Source organism: Pseudochaenichthys georgianus, chromosome 5 (genome assembly GCF_902827115.2).
Source record: "Pseudochaenichthys georgianus chromosome 5, fPseGeo1.2, whole genome shotgun sequence".
Taxonomy (NCBI): domain Eukaryota; kingdom Metazoa; phylum Chordata; class Actinopteri; order Perciformes; family Channichthyidae; genus Pseudochaenichthys; species Pseudochaenichthys georgianus.
In genome coordinates, this window is record NC_047507.1 from 5452280 (window position 1) to 5470373 (window position 18094).

An 18094-nucleotide genomic window follows, 5' to 3' on the forward strand; every position below is an offset into this window, starting at 1 on the left:
TCATATCAGCACTTTGTGTCGATATCCATATAGAATTTAGCACCAGAAATCCTTTATTAGCAAAGGGGTGTGTGCAGGTAATGGACACATGTGAAATGAATAGACGTACCAGAGAGAAGCACACATTAAAGAAATGAAAATCAAAGCACAATCCAAGGTTAAAAAGCGGCCTAATAAAAGTAAGATATCAAAGCAGTGAAGGAGAAATAACATTGTAGAAAAGTCTGTATTGCACAGTTTTTACTCAACAGTGATGTTAAAGTCTTATGTCGTGAAGTAACTGCTATTAATAATAATATCACATTTCTAATTGTTGCACATAAGAAATGTCAAATGGTGCCTGTTCCTCAAATGTCCAATCAGCTGAGAGTATTCTCCATGGACTGTCCGTATAAAGGCTATTGGGCTTTAGGGTCAGGCAGCCTCAGCACAGGTTATTCTGGCAGGAGGTTAGGAAATACGGTTCTTTTTCATGCTTTCTTTTCCCCAGTTGCTGGAGGATGATGGCAGCCTCACCTCAATCCTAAAATCCTCACGTTTATGATATTTGCCCAGTATTATCTGTGCCGGTGGATGAATGGGAGGACGGAGCATGAGGAATGTAGAAGGTCAGGCTGCGTGATTTACACAGGACGGAGCCAGAGAATCCTTGGGAAAAGACTTGGGCCGGGATCAAACAGACGTCATGTGATATGTTCTTAACACTGACCTTTAAATTCATGCATTTTACTGCTACCCTCTGGCAAACCATGCACTAAGTGTAAAACTCTTCCATTTAAAAAAAGAACTGCAAGTCAAAGAAAGCATTACTTTGTGTTTTGGAAGCGGTGCCGCCATGTTCAACAGAGCTGCTGGCGTTTTGTTTCTTTTACAAAGTGCATGATCCAAAAGGCCCTTATTTAACTTTGTGAACATGGATCATATAAATGAATACTAAGCAGATTAGTAATACAGTACTGCATTGTACCAAATGAACACATTTGTTTTTATATGTCAAATGTAACATGTAGTAGAATAACAATTACAATAGCTGCCTCCAAAATGAAGTGGAGTGGAAATATTCAGATAAAGTATTTCAACATTTTATAATGTGCGTATCCAAAATGCCACTTTTTAGGAGTTTGCGAATGTGCAGCTGTGTTCTGTTGTGATTGGTCAACCACTTAGGCTAAGAGGCGGGACATCTCTATCACGCAGAAGGTGTTGGAGAGCGAGTGTTACATTGTGATGTCACTAATGTGGCTTTCACACCAGCGCTTTTCCCTTTCTAGCTCCGAGCGGGAGCTTTTCTGGTTCAGCTCCGGTTTCCCTTTTCTGCTCCCGCTCTGTTCACACCGCCCAGAGCTGCCGCTGCTGCGTCATGACGTCGCCGTTTACGCGCCTGCTTCATAAAATCCAAACCGCGCGGAAATCCCTCACATCGACAACAACAACAATGGCCGATTGTATTGAAGCGCTGTTCGCTTTGGTTATCCTCTTACGAAACGACATGGAAGGCATCGGACGACGTAAGAGGTAAGAGAGACGTAAGCGACGCTGCCTCTTAGCTCCGAAGCTCTTGCCTCTAGACCGACAATTTTTTGGAGCTGGAAGTGAACCGGATTCCGGAGCTAAGAGGCGGCGCCGCTGCGGTGTGAACAGGAAAAACCGGTACTTTTCAGGCTCCGAGCTGGAGCTGAAAACGCGTTGGTGTGAAAGGGGTATGAGAAGTAATAAAGGAGGCGTTTCAGGCAGGGGGGGATTTTAGCCTTTGCAGACCATTCACAAAAACCCATACAACACACTACAGGACGAGATGAACCCCAACAAAAACATAATAGGCACCCTTTAAATAAATGTAGAAAAACAATTACAATATGTGCCTCCAAAATGCAATGGTGTATATGTATTTGTATTTAGCATGAAATGGAAATATTCATATTATCAAGGTGAACTACACGATGTATTTAAAAATGATATAAAGTACATATCCAACATGCCTCTATTTTAAAAATGCATAGACATTCCCTCTACAACGAGACACTTTTTCAAAATCCTGGAACAGATTTGCTCTTGGCGAAAGGCCAGTCTGTAAATACATATTCTGAGTCAACAGTGACTTTGATATTTGTAAAGCACACAAACAGGGAGCTGTGCGTACGCTGGCCAATAATTAGTAGTAAGTTGACATTTTTAACTTGGCGATGATTACTACGATAATATTCAGTTATGTCATACGTTGAGTTGTTGAAAGGAACATCCTGTCCATTATTTATTTAGTGTGTGTCCAGGCCTAGCTATCACGTCCACTCCAGTGCAGCCATATTCTGTTGATAAGCTAATGGCACCGACCTTTGCTGCTTTATCTGAGGGGAAAGACTATACCCGCTTTGACGGTAATGAACTCTGGGAAAGGTTGTTTATTGCCGTCAAGGTCAGTTTCTGAGAAGGGCAGCAGGTTTTCTAGTAAACACATTTACAGCCAAACATGTGTAAACACTGTAAATATATACAGGTGGAGCAGGGGGCCACGCTGGCATATTATCCTGTGTTCTTTGTTTTTGTGCTGACCTTTCCCCTGTGACACACACACACACCCACACACAGCCTACCGTGTGTATATGTGTTTATTTCTGGAAGCACTTTAAAAATAATGTGCGCACCAACAAAAAGTAGAAAGCAGACTCTTAGAAAGCATAATGATGTGCATAGCGCTGAGAGGAGAGGGGAGGAGATAGCGAGGCAAAGGCAGGACTAGTGGGGGTATTAAATATGAATTAATGGAATGTTGCTCGGGCACATCTCCGGGTGTACTGTAGTGTTGAAAAATCTAATTTATGTTGCCAGCGACTAGCCGTGAAGGTGCATTTGGACTTAGTATCCTTTAATTAGAAGTGAGATATTAGCATTTCATAGGGCTTTATGCTGGGTGAGGGGATCGGCCGGCCACCGCGCGCGCCTTCATTAGCCGCTTCCGTGTGTAATGAGTGCCATCATTAGCTGATGGAGTGGATTTGCCCCAGCTCTACCTTGAAAGGCACATCTCTTACATACTTGCAAGGAAGAAGGCCCGTTAATGGATTTCTTAATGAATAAAATAACATGCCACTTCTTTAACATTTGACGAGTGCATTTCTGATGGTGTACGCCACCGCTGCCTTTTGCTTTCTGGATGAATTAATAACGAAATACCTGTAGTGATAATAATGGAAAGTGGGAAGCAAAGGTATTCATGGCGGCTCGGCTGTGTTGTATGTTGTGCGATCAATGATAAAATCTGAACCATCATATATTCCCTATCAATACTTTTGACTGTAACTGGCACTGTGTGCACATCCTAATGCTGGTATTGCCAGCACTATTTATGGTGGATAGCAGTAGCTGTGTTGTTTATTTCTGAGGCTTTTATTTTGAAAACTAATGTTCATCTAGAGCAGGGGTGTCAAACTCAAGGCCCGGGGGCCAAATTCGGCCCGTGACTTCATTTTCTGTGGCCCCACAACAGCTCTGAAAGAATATAATGTTTATTATATGGTTACATGCCGATTTACAGAAGCATGTTGCCCATAAACTACATGTCCCACAATGCATCTCACATTTGAATTTTTTTCTCAGAATTTGAATTTTTTTCTTCTAAATATGCCTTTTATCTTAGAATGTTTTTTGTTGTGACTTTTTTTACATAATTTGGCTTTTCTTTTTAAATCATTTTGTGACATTCTCACTGAAGAGACTTGCAATGATTTGCCCTAGACTTCTGCTTTCAGACGTAGTTAATTATGAAGTTATTACCCTCTCCGATAATAATCCAAAGCAGAGGTAATAATGTATTATAATACATTATTTTATATATATTTATATAGTCTTAAAGTTACAACCGGCCCTTTAAGTGCAACCATAATGCTAATGTAGCCCGTGATGAAATTGAGTTTGACACCCCTGATCTAGAGCTCCCTGTAAGGATAGAGTTACTTTCTGTTTTTTTTATTTTGAAAACCATTTATTGTCCAGAGCTTTCTGGAAGGAGCCCATCATTTATGGGGCTTTTATTTTGAAACATATAATCTCCAGGAGCTTTCTGTTGGGATAAAGTTACTTACTGGAGCTTTTATTTTGAAATAAATTGTTATGTATTGCATTGAGAGATGCCAACTGAATTTCGTTGCACTGATGTGTGATGACAATAAAGATATATTCTATTCTATTCTAAATCGTCTTCCATTACATTACATACACAATGTAATGTCTTCCATAGCCTTCTGTGGGATACAGTTAGTTCCTGGGGCTTTTATTTAGAAAAACAATTTGCATCCTGAGCTTCCTTTAAGGATACTGTTGCATTATGGGGCTTTTATTTTGAAAAAAAACATATTATCATCCAGAGCTGTTGTTTTAAAAAAATCAATAAAAAAAATCCTGGTCTATAGCTTTCTGTAAGAATACTGCTTCTTACTCCGGCTTTTATTTTGAAAAAAGACATTGATCCCAAGCTTCCTGAATTACACCAATACCTATGGGGTACATCAAACTGTTCATGTGGGCACCACATCGTGGGGTTTCTGTCAGAGGTCTGAAGAAGTGCTCTCAGTTTTAAAACTCTCCATGTTCATCAGCGGGGGGAAAGGCAGGACAGCTATTGGTTAAACCTGACTGCAAATGATATATGTGCTCCTTCACCAACAGTCAAAGACAGTCGGAGGTGTTTTTCTGTGATATGGAAGTCTTCTCTAAGCCTTGGGCTGCGGCGCCATTCTCAGAATCAGGCGTGAAGTGATTAGTATTTTATTGATGAGCTCCTGAAGTGGCAAGTGTGGGAAATTGCATCTTTGATCTCCTTGAGTTTGGGAAATATATCCTGAGAGTGTGGAGCTCTTCAGGTAAAAACACCCCCATCCTACACACACAACACACACACACACACACACACACACACACACACACCACACACACACACACACACACACACACACTGACAGACATGCCGTTTGGGAGGGATTTTCCTCCCCTTTCTCCAAAACACATATTTGTTTTGGATGTTTTCACTCAGAGTCTACACGGTGATTACAGATGTTCATTAACAAAATTGCGTATTTGTTTTAAACTTTAACCAATCACTTTGATATGCTAATTACAGTGTAATTTAATTTGAGCCCTGTAATGATGATGCTGTTATTATGGACATAAATGATGCAGTTAAGCTGAGAGTAATCTCATTTGCATACTGTACATGCCAGTAAATTAAGCCCTTCCCTGCGTTGCTTCAGCTTCAATTTGCCACCCCTTTCCACACAGCATCCCACAGCCCCTGCACTAATAGCGAGGCCAGCTTGTTTGATGTGGAGAGCCGCTTCCTCACTAAATCCAGTCACAATATGTAATGCATAAAAGCTCTCATTATAACTCTGAGTGCTCTTTTAAGAACTTGGTATTAATAAGGTTCTCACACTTTGTATTGATACACACAAACAGTTTGCTATAATCATCTTCCCCTTAATCTGCACGAGAGAAATAAAAACCCATGTGATAACGATGTACCAGGGGATTGTTAAAGAGCCCCTAATCATATTGTATATGTCCTCTTCCATGTGTTGATCAGAGATATCTTCAAAGAGGTGATTGTATTTTGATATCCCTGCTTTGAGTCAGAAGATGAAGAGTCTTTTTTGCCACGTTTCCTCGCTCGCTAATTGAAAATATTGTATGTTTAGGGCAAATCATTTGGCTGCTCGTTTTTCCCCGTGTACCAATGCTTTTTGATGTGTGTATAAAAGAGGCATATTTCTGACGGAGGGCTAGCCTGGATAAAAAGCCCTGCGTCTTCATTAGAGAAGCGGCACCTCATGGTGTCTGATTGTCTGATGTTTGCAGTGAGAAGGTAAACATGTTTGTCACACAGGGGTGTATTTATACTGATCAAACATGTGTGGTAGCCCGTGGTGAATGCTAAGGACTTTAGCTCACAACAGCTCTCCTCGCATGCTCCTCTTTTTCTTTTTGAAGGTGGGGTTTGATGGACTTTAACACAAACAATACCCTTCACTGAGAATGCTCCTCCATTTTGTGCCATAAAGAATATTATTTTTCTGCCAGCCAATTTTCTCTGTTAGTCCCTAATTGGACACATAAATCTCGGCCGCTGAGGGTGAGAAATGTTGCCGTGTCACCCAGTGTAATCTTCACCCTTATTTACCAATTCATTAAGATTCATTGATGCAGGATCGGTGAGAGGAAATGACAACATAAATCAGGCCTCCAACATAATGACCCTAATCAGTTGGGAATTGCAGAAAATGTCATGATGAACTATGTCCTTGTATTAGTGCCACTGTACATTGTCATTGTGCTGCTTTACGAGTGGGACGCATCCCTCCTGACATGGGCTCTATTTAACGGAAAAAGAGTTGAGCGGATTCCATTAAAAGGCAGAAATGCATGTAAGGTTTTTTGGTGTTTCGCCCCCTCTCCCTTTATCTTCAGTGTAACTGCTTAATGGAAGGTGCAAACTCTTTTAACCCTTTCTGTCCTCGCTCTGGGAAGGCTGCGGCTTTTAAAATACTAACACGCTCCTTAGGCTGAAACGACCCCTGGACTACGTCAAGGAGGCATCGCTCCTTCAGAAGCAGCAGGATGGGTCAATGTGGTGGGGGGTGGGGGGGGGGGGGGACAGTCCCTAGCAGTGACTGTGACTAATAGCAGCATGGCTATTGTGTCACAATTGAAAGGAATACTTCACCTACAGCAGGATGTATGTCAATGACCCCTTGTTACCTTGCATTTGGCTAAAACATCACGGTCACTTTGCCTACAACTGGGTAGATGACATAAAATATTTTACATTTCATTTTTTTTAAAAGGGCTGTTTGCGTGGGTGTGGGAGACAACCTTGTGTTGAGGTAATGTGTCAAATGCACTTTAATGGGAAATCCAAGTTTAGCAATAACAAACGTGTTTTGATGTGGTTCAGTTTTTGGTAAACATCTTTGGTTACTCGCTTAACGTGGATGCAAGCACGTTTTCTCAAGTAATCACGAGAACACGGGGTGAGTAATTGATAAGCAAATGATATTTTTGTCGTTGAACAATTCCTTTAAAGAGGCAGTTTTATGCTTTTTGGGGTTTTCCTTTTCCTGTAGGGACCTTCGTAGGGCACATATTATTCATGTGAAATAGATATTGCACTTTCAAATGTAAAGGTTTAAGATTCTGTTCAGAAAATCAACAACTACTGTAGACTTAATCATTTGAGTTACTCTAAATAAAGCTTCCCCTGTGTCTGTGCATATAGAGACAGATTTAGTAATGCTAAAGATTATTCAAATAGCGAGAGTTCTTACCCCACATTAATTAGCGGCTTACTTTGTGTGTAGAGCGGCGGTTAACCACAAGTCTGTCTTAAATCTTTCCCCCCAAAAACTGATGTAGCTACATGTTGTCAGCCGACAGAGGAAGTGTGCACTCCAGTGAGTTGACAGCAGCTCTAATAATATTGTCCTCTCTTAGCGCAGGTATTAATTAGACGAGTTCGTTAAGGCTAACCTTGGTTTTCCCAGGAAAATGCATGTGACACATTTCCCCTCCACGAGTCCGCATTCCCACACCCGAGGGAACAGCCCTACCATGGATTCTAGTCGAAATGATTAAAAATATATGACATACTTTAAGTAATGTTAAAACAATAAGCGCTATCGCAGATCCCATAGGATGCTGACAGATTGAAGTTGTGTTTTACTTCACATGTTTGACAGGTTTAATTGGTAAGATGAGCTTGAGGGGGAAGCAATGGCAGTTTTCTTTTTTCCCTGTGCATTGAGCCTGTGGTCAGAACAAGAGGCCCCTGGTGTCCGTCCTCTCGCTGCAGTGTTAATGGGCATGAGCCACATGTGAGCGTGATGATCAAAGTCAAATGAAGGAGAGCCGCTGAGACTATGTGTGGCAAACCACTCCTAAAAGAGGCTCCACATCCCAGAATTACTATTCCATTCATGTACAACCAGATTTAAACTCATTAGACTTCTCTATTTACTCAGTCTCCATCGGCCTTAGTCGTACTAAAAATACCGTGGCCTGCCTTACTTTGGCACATTCCCTCATTGTCTGAGCACAGCAGGCCTCCGACGGGCTTCATGCAAAGGAGACAAGCTGGCTTGTGTATTTTCTGAAATTATGGATCTACTTGTCTTCACCATGGAGTCGTGCTTCCAGAACCCTTTCTTATCGTTAATTCAACTGAGCTTGTAGCATGATAATACAGAAGTTGGTTATTCCTGGTTCCTCCGCTCGTGTTGTTGTAATAGGTTTGGTTGTAGATGATATGCCTGAGAATCCTACCCTGAAAGAGTGGTGCAGAAACGAGTCCCAAAACCTATAAATAACTCATGTTACCACACGTCTCAAAGTCAATGTTTGTTTTACGCGTTTGTGCTTAGAAGCCGGAAACAGAGTCCGTGGTTAAAACAAGCTGAAGAGATTTTAATGTTTTGTTCTCCGAGATAAATTAAAAGTGACTACAAAACGTCATCATGGCCACCGTTAGCTTAGCATGCGCAACCATGACGTAGCTCATTTATAGCCTATAGCATTAGCTTTTCACTACTGCTGAGATCATCCTGCTGAACAGCACGTGGTAGGTATCATACATATGTGTTGGCCACAGAGCTTATTTTCTGCAATACACAATGGTAAAAATGCCATCGATTTTTGTCGAAGGAACCCTTTGTGATGCTAACTTCCAGGTATGCCTCCAAAGATATATCACTGCGCTACTCTTTAGGATTGTTATAAATGTGTTGCTCGTATTCTAGTCCTTTCTTTTGTGAGGTGTAGCTGTTTGTAGGCTATTAAATGAAATCAGTCGGGGAACTAGAGACAGAAACTATGGGTAGGGAAGCCTCTTTGAATGGCTTCCGCTCAGCAGATGGCAAGTTGTTGTATCCATTAAAAATGCATAGTCAAGGCGAGGTGCAGCTTGAGAAGTCCCTACACACTACCTTTTGTAATTTAGCATCTGAAGTAGCTTGGGATCTGTTAGTCACACACACATGAAGTAATCAAAGCCATGCCCTTGTATTATTGATAAATAACACATCTTGTAGATTCAATTCCAGCAACTCCCGTTTTTGTTGTTGTTGTGTTTAGCACACTCCATACCCTGAGGTAGTGAGTGCCAGCTCCCGGAGACGCCATTTGTTATTTCCACAAACCTAGTTACTGAATAATTGAACAAGGTAAATGTTTAACATGTTTTTACAAGTTCCTCACTGCGCTGTTGTGGGGAGCAACTGCTTGTTGGTGTCTGGGAGAAACACTTGGTTGCCTCGCTTGACAAAGATGTGTTTCCATAGGAGACCGCCTCGCTGCCCGCCCAGCTTGCTCTCATTCAGGCTGCTCGCGAGCAGCTGCGGCCCACCAGCTTAATGCGCCTTCAAATGTCAGAAGAATGACTTTTTGTTTATCTTGACTTCTGCCTCGCTGTTTATTCTAGCCCAAGCTGCATTTGCATCGACCTTGATTCCCTGAAGCCTGCCACCCCCCCTCTCCTCCTCTCCCACAACCTGTTTACTCTACGCCTGCCCCGAGTGTCACCTAGGAAATCGGCTGATCATTCCACCTGGTTAATATGAAATGGCTCCGACAAGGAGATGTGTTTGTTCATAAACACAAACCCCCAGCGCCTCCTGTTTACTGTAGCCATGGCAGCAATCTCTTATTAAACAAACAGCTGCTTTGTTTGCCAGCATGAGAGGTCTGCTTACACCCCGTACAAGGTCTGGGAAGAACTTACGTCTAGGTCTCATGTGGGCTTTGTGATTGAGGCATTAGTTGCGAGGGCTGGGCAGTTTGTTGGTACTACGCTGCCGCAGGAGTCTGCTGATATGCGTGGCTTATCTGAGACTTGGTTGAAGTGGCTGAGGAGATTACATGGTTGTTTGGTCTGCCTGTGAAGTCTCCTTTGGCAGGGTGTCATCCCGCCGGTAGCTCCGCTCAGCAGAGACGGGCTGAGGGTTGTCAGAGCGGAAGTTTGAGTTTGGATCAAGGTGGTTCTGGTTTGCAGAAGGTCCGGCTCCTGTTGGAGGAGGGATGCCCCGATACAAGACATTTAGATGTTGTTGATATCAATACCAAGGAAGTTCCACATTTCTCATTATCCAACAATAAACATTTGGAGATAGTGTTAGGAATTTAAAAGTCTTCGATCAATCTGTCGTTTATATTGATGTGAGAATGAAAACATCGCCGACAAACAACTATATTTACACAAGTTTCTTCTACATTCTACAAGATTACGTTCAAATACATTATGAAAATGTTATGTTTGTAATTTGCCATAAGACTTATTTTTTTACGTCTCGAATGATGCTAAAAATGGTAACGCAAAGCAACCTCTGTTAGCTGTTGCTTTGCTAGTTAGCTGCGCCGCACTGTGCTGCCCAAAAGCTGCGAAGGTTCAAAGTTCAAGGTTCAAGGTTCTTTATTCGTCATACGAACATACTGTAGCTACAGAGTAGTTATGTCGATGAACATCTTAGGTCACAGGCTTCTCCAAAGTAAATACAAAAATAGTTTAAAAAAAGTGAAATAAGAGTCTAAATGCAAGCTATTGGAATGATATATTAGATAATAGATCAATAATTACTAAGTAGCAGATGGATGTTGTTTGATTAGCTTACTACGATGTCAACACCGTTTTGTTTACAATGTTGCATCGTCGGGGACAAAAGATAACGGTTTTCTAGACGTGTCCATAAATAGGTTTGATTTTAACGCTGTCCTGGAAGCTTCTGTACTACCTGCAGCACTGAAAACGAGTACCATCACGTCTTCAGAAGTTTGCCATCGACTTTGTACCCCAGCATCCGTTCTCGTGACGTACCCATGTTGGAGTACTTTGTTGTCAGTGATGAGGGTTATGGATTATTTAACACACAGCTCTTGTTGTCTTTTGACTTCTCCCTCGAATCAGGAGCCAAAACACAAGACTCTCAAGAAAGCCTTGAGAAGATGTCCTGTTGTTGTGCCTGTAGCACACGTCGATGTGTTGTCTAGTCGAGCAACCAGACCGAACCTAAACAGCTCTAAATTGAACCTCTTCCCATTGTCTCTTCTCCTCCTCCTCCTCGGCGTGTCTTTATCTCCCGCCCAAGAGATGTTGTGCTTTTGTTGTGTGCTTGTGTAAACACGGGCTGTGTGAGAACCCTGCTCATCGAAGCAGGTGGCCGCGGAGGCTTTACTGTCATGAGCATTAAAGAAAAACAGAACACGGAGAAGGGTCAGAGCACAGCTGTGCACGCCGACCCTACCTTGAATCCACTGCTGACTTGTTTGAGCTGTTGAATTCCAAGCAAGCATGACAGGGGGACAGGCATTAGATTTCCAGGAAGAGAGAGAGGGGGGAAGAAGAAGAAGCAGGGGAAGGGCTGATGAGCTCTGGCCGCCGGCTGTTCTTAACCTTCAACCTGTCTGGTCAGGTGGGAGACACATGTGACTCTTGTTTGTACTGTACTCCCCATATTCCAGGCACGGGAAAACAAAACACACTGTCAACAAACAGAAACTCTGACCTTTTTTTATTATCCAGTATTTGTTCCAAACACTGTTTTCTTTTGCAAGCAACCCCCCCCCCCCCCCTACCCCTACCCCTACCCCTACCCCTACCCTTACCAAAGGAACAGACAGGCATCTAATAATCAACACCACAGCCAGTTCTTTCGCCTTGTTTTCATCTCCTGGAATTTCCATTATTTCTATTCTTTTTTGAAACAATTTTTTCCGAGAAAACAAAAATATGACGTGCTCTATTAATAATGAGGGTTTCCTTTCTCTCTCATATCTCCTTTTGTGTATTGTTTTATGTTGACATGTTGTGTTTGGAGCTGAACCCCAGAACCTCCTTCTAGCAGGACACTTGACCCATAAGTACAGCTATAGTCATACTTGTTGTATAAATGGACCGGATGGAAGCCTTGTAAGTCTTCGCAGAAGAGGCTACCCCATGAGTAGAGTGGAAATAGATAGATAGATAAACATTAGGCCGAGTCACGTGACCGAGCCGCCCCAGCTGATGATGGCGTCCCCGCCTCAGCGCCTCACAGATTAACATTGTTATCAGCACAAGTCTCTAATAAGGCTCTTTCCTATCTTCTTGATATTTATGATGGATAATGCCCATTTTCCATTTTCTTCTTTCCTCCGATTTCTTCCTCTCACGATATTGCAGCTTTGACTTATTATGTGGTGAAATTAATGAGAAAGTAGATTTATGGGTTTCATTTGTTTGTCAATTCGGAAATTAATTGGGTGTTAATTTTAGCCATCCCCTCATCAGTGCCGGTTCTAAGCATGCGCGCATTACTTTGCATTCATTGTAGCCTTTCCCTCCCTTTATCGTGGGTCACTAGTTTTTGCATACATTAAAATAGCCCCGCGGCTCATTCCCTTGATTACTTTTGGAGATGCCATGCATTTGGAAATGTACGCCTTTCCGTTATAATTATGAAGATTTCACATGGAATGACAGTGCATGTATAATAGCCATTACTTTCCACCCTTTTTTATGAAGCATTGGAAGAAAAAAAAACAGAAAGCAGACCATTCTTTTTCTTTCAGCATGTGGAAAAAATTTCTTTTATTTGAGAAATTAAATGGGGGTGAATAACGTCAGCCCATGGTTTATCTCAAATGGCATTTAATTTCAGCCCGAGAATGTGTGTCTTCTAATTGGTGAGTTGGTGCGAGCGGGGGCCTGTAGGTGGAGCCGTGGCTGGCTGCGTCCCATCCCACCGTATTCCTCACTGCTTGTTTAGAAAATCCCATTATGGAGGGAGGCTGTGCCAGACTGGAAGGGTGAGCCGGGTCAACATCTGTCTGGAGGGGGGGTGGCTCTAGCTCCAGCCCAGGACCGGGGCCTGTAGGCCGAGCAGAGCTGCTCAGACAGGCCCTGAGTGTGTGGGCGTAGTGACACAGTGTCAGATGACTCACTCGGATATGCTTCTACAACAGAGGAGACGTGAACCGTAGAGGACTTTAATTTAGCTCTGGTGCTGGTTCCACTCACCACAACTGCTCCTGAGCTGGGCCTCTGTCCCAGAACCGCTTCACTTTATCGGTTTGCACAACTTTCAAAGCACACAAACATATAACAGATAACAAATGATAGGCAGGAATCCTACTATAGCTTGTTTGAAGTGTTTTACTAAATGATTGCATGTCATAATTTTTTTATAAAAAACACAAGATTAATATACAAAAAATATGAACACGTAATAAAAACATTAATAAAACTAAATGTGAAGAAAAAAAGACAATAAATGTGATTGTGAAAATAAATAATAATTATAAGAAATAATAAGAAGAAGAAATAATAATAATTATAATAAATAATAATAAGAATAAGAAGAAATAATAATAATAAAATAGCTATGAAAAAACCGTTAAAAAAATAATAATCCAAAAATTCACAACAGATAACCGAATTAGTAAAACTAAGGAAGACATAAAGCGACTTGTAAAAATACTATAAAATATAAATGCAAACTATAAAATAAATAAACAAATATGAAAAAGAGTCGTACGAATATTAAGATTAAAGACCAATTAAAAGTGTAAGAGTCTGCTTGTGGAAAAGGTAAAAGCAGTAAATAAATGTTATTGTACGCATTCCTGGAGCAGCATTTAGTTTTGCGGGCGTACCCCTAAATCAGATTGCAATTCGACCTCTGCGATTGAGACATTAGGGTTTGGAGATCTGATGATTGGCGAGAGATTTAGCTTTAAAGTATGTATTGAAATGCACAAACAATGGTTTTAAATAACCCCCACATCGAGATTAGTATCTCACCTATGCTCTGTAAATATTCTTCTGTGACAAGTTGTCAACATCAATTTCCTGTCTGTCAGCCTGAGTGTGTGTCCCCACGGTGTCTGGGCTGTGTGTCTGCATCTTGTTTGGATCTGCACCCCTGGAGACACACATTAACTCTCATTGGCCCCCGTTCCTATTACACGCCTTAAACGCAACACCGTAAATCTGCATTTAGTTCCATTTTCACCTTCTTTCATGATGAGGCCCAGTGTTTCAAAGGCATTTATTCTGCTTCATATAAATAATTAATCAGCCAAGTTAATTCGCTTCTGCCTGAATTGGTCAGCTTCATTAACCGCCCTGGAATCGGGGGGGGGGGCTAGACGCCGTGCGCCACCGAGGCCTCGACCGAACCACAATGGCTGTAAATCATCCCGCTGATTTGAGGAATACGGGGGCACAGAAATGCGCCGCCGTCACTGGCATTTGTCCCAAGAGAGACTGAGCAAGGGTTGCGGGGGTGGGGACACGGAGTCTGCCTGCCTTTTGTGTATCCGAAAGCAGAGCAGAGGTTGTACCATGTGAGCAAATAGCTGTGTATTCACATCTAACACAGATTACTGCTGTCATACTTCGACACAACGCCCAACCAGTATTTATATGTTATCCTTTTGAGCGGCATTAAGTTATGAAAGACAACAAGTCAAAGGGTATTGTTTATATTCAGACCTGTGTCTTGGTGTTAATTGAGCTCCCCTGAAGGATTTGACTGTTTTCTCTCGGCCTCAGATTGGATGTTTCTCATGGAGATCCTTTGGCTCACACGGTCGCCCCTGTTTCCCATTAAAAAGCCATTCGGCCGTGGTTCTTCTGGGAGCCATGCGAGTAAATATATCCATTTCCATAGAAAGTGTTTTGTTTTGGAGGTTCACTGTTTTCTTGGGCTCCTCTCACTCAGGTTGGATTCCCCCCTCCCATCTAAGCCGGACCCCCCAACCCTCCATAATGGAGAACACAAACAAAACCCTCTTCTCAAAGTACACAGACTTGTCATCTGCAAAGAATCTGCACAACACAACACAAACGGGCGGCTCATTATCCTGCGGGATGAGCATGTGTTTGCCTCGGTGCACATGCTACAAGCAAACAAACAAGACGCAGGGAAGCACGAACCAACAGGGAAACCTGCAATACGAGTGCAATTGTGTGGGAAGGATATGACAGATGTTTATAGTTTGGCCCGGAGTTGAAATGCGACCTCATTGCAGTGTGTTTTAACAGCTGTTTCTCCCCCGTCCCTGTGTTCCGTGTCTCTCCCAGGTTGTTCAAGCCATGATGCAAGAATCTGGGACGGAGGCGACGAGCAACGGACTAGCCAATCAGAATGGAGGAGCGAGCGTGGAAGGCGGGGCTAAGAGTGCCACGCCGTCAGTGGAGGTGACTGCCGCTGACCTCCTGCATCTCCAACAGCACCAGGTACCCCCCCCTACTTTCGCACCTGTCTTTGCTTTATTAAGACATGTCAACAGCAGGCTTCGTCCCCCCTCTTAAAGTGCCACTTAATATTTAATCCCACCTCGAAGTACATAGAGTACATAAACACATTATTATTATTATTTATGTATATTCAGGCCCTTTTTGAATATTTAAAGAAGCAGAAGTGCTCTCTCTGTGTGGTTGTGTTTGGTTGTGTTTATCGTGGCATGCGGCATCTGCATTTCGGTGAAATATTTATCGCGGACATATTTTAAGTGTGTCGGTGTCGCAGGATTTTGTAGACAGTTAAGATACCGTGACGTCCAATGGGATGACAGCATCTTCCCCTGGCTCGTTGTACACACACCTCACACTCACAGCTAATGCCACACTCTGCCGCGTTAACCGGCGCGATGGCGTTCGGAGCCCAAAAACATTTTCAGCGTCTCCGACTGTGAGGCAAACAGACAAGCTCTTTCTGTTGGTGTCAGCGTTATGTGTGGCACACGACACGGCGTTTAAGGGAACAACATTGAAAAGATCAGCGTGTCTGCTGCTATCTGGGTCCATCCGACGGGACGACTCGCTTGTTGTCAGGAGCTGTTTGGTGATGATGCGCAGGCTGTGTGCCGCTGTCTGGTGTCACAGCACATCCGTCAGCTCGGGGAGGGCGACACCACGCACCGTGCAGCACTGGAGACTGGGCCCTGTAACATATGGAGCTGAGCCATAACTCACTGCTGTCATCCATCATCTCATGGCAGTATCGTCATGACATCGGAGCGATATGATGATGTGACATTGTGATACACAGATCTGTTGTCAGAAGTGATGATAAACAGTCAATTCACTCTTATCTCATTCTGACAGCACGAAGAATGAGACCGTAGCCGTTTGTCGTCTCCCTCGGTGTAATAAACGGGTCAATGCAGTCATATCTGTTTAGCCATGGGTATTAAGGTAAACATCATCCATATGTTCCCGTCGGATAGCAGTTGGTAAAGCTTGTGGACCGTCTCCTGGGCTTCAGCAAACTACGATTCTAACCTGAGGACCAATGCGTCTTTGTAATAAAGGCAACGATGGCCCACAATTAAATGTGTGAAAAAATCAAAAGCGATTTTGCGCATCCCTACTTACACTGGAATAGTACGTGAAATGACCTCATAATTGATTATTTTACATTGTTACAGGTTGTATTTTTAATGATGTCCCTCTTTTACCACCACTTGATTTATTTAGCAGAGAGAATGTATGAATAATTGGGGAGGGGCAAACATGCGGCACAGGCCACATTGTTTGGATGTCGTCACGTTACAAGTACATGGTGTGTGCCTTGGAACGGGGTACCTGTGTGAAGCACGATTCTCGGGGAATTAAGTGAGACAGTATTGGATTAGGCTTTGATCCTGAGAATTATAATGTGGGATAACGGGAAATAAAAGTTATATTCTAGGCGCAAACCAAGTAGGCTGATGTGTACAACATACCTATTACTACATGAATGGAGAAAGGGTAAGGGTTACATTGTCAATGGCGTTTTTTGCGCTTAATAAGTATAGAACTTCCCCCCCTCCCAAAAAAATATATATCTGGGAGGCGTGCCACAGGGTCAGGGTTACAGTCACAGGTTCGAGCCCCGCTGCAGTCAGCATGTCGGTGTGTCCCTGGGCAAGACACTTCACCCCAAATTGGTCCTGTGGGGATTGTCCACAGTATTGCATGTATGTAAGTCGCTTTGGATAAAAGCGTCGAACAAGTACCATGTAATGTAATATCTGTCCTTGTTGGGTTTAGTGTTGGGTAAAGAATGGGACCGATGCCTTTTACAGGGTTCTTACGGTCCTTAAAAACCTGGAAAAGTCATGGAAATTCAAAATGCTAATTCCAGGCCCTGGAAAAGTCATGGAAATGTAACTAAAGTTGCATCAAATATAATTTATATGTTATCTAATCGCCGAAATAGTAATACTATAATGATAATACATACTGTATCGTATAGTAATGAAACGTAAAATGGCATTTAACTGTCGAGGTATTTTGCTGGCGAGAGATTTTAGTTGCTTTTAGCTGTAGAAGCTATTAAGCCTATTTGATTTGTTTTAGATAGGCACAACATGTTTCATATGCAGACCTTATTTTCCTGTTCCATGTTAAAATAAACTATTTTCAGTGGTATCGCTGAGAAAAAGTAATTATTTTTGGTCATGGAAAATTAGGTAAAGGTCATGGAGAAGTCATGGAAAAGTCCTTGAAAATCATTGGTGAAAAAGTGCATGAACCCTGCTTTTAACTGGAGTTTAAAACAACCTTAAAGACGAGGGTATTTCACAGAGTTCCTCCATAGAATAGATGCTCCTGAGAGAGAACATGTCTAATCTCTGGGAAGTACATCATTACCTAAAGCTGATCAATAAATCAACTCAGCGTTTCAGTTATTTAGGCCTTCACAGATCTGCTCTTCACCCCCACTCCCCCGGCTCCAGACCCCACCTCCCACCCTTTTGTTCCAGCTTAAAACGAGCATGCCGTCAGTGAGAGTCACGGCCATCCTGAATTCATTACTGCAGTAGTCACACAAAACCATGGATAGCATTTCAATAACTACAGGCCACAGTTGAGTAAACAGTTGCACTGAAACTTAATTCCTGTTGACTTTTCCTTCATTCTTTGCCAGGGGCACATTCTGATTCGCTCTGCAAAGACAACAGGGGTACAACTTTGACGAGTTGACACAAAGGGGTGGGGGGAGAGATACAAAGTGTCATGGATGTGTACTTGACACCAAGAGGGTAAAAGTAAAGCCCCCCTGCTAGACAAGAGCCAAGAGTCCAAGCATGC

At 42.6% G+C, this 18094-nt stretch overlaps 1 protein-coding gene across 10 annotated transcripts in view; it reads left to right on the plus strand.

Moving 5' to 3' along the window:
• Positions 1 to 18094, plus strand: part of foxp1b (forkhead box P1b) — a 200736-nt gene that overhangs the window by 83911 nt on the left and 98731 nt on the right. For all 10 annotated transcript variants that reach the window (XM_071203045.1, XM_034082450.2, XM_034082453.2 and 7 more), the window contains one exon: positions 15098 to 15253. In XM_071203045.1, coding sequence (XP_071059146.1) covers positions 15110 to 15253 — 144 coding nt within the window. In that variant the 5' untranslated portion in view covers positions 15098 to 15109. The remainder of the gene's footprint in view (positions 1 to 15097; positions 15254 to 18094) is intronic.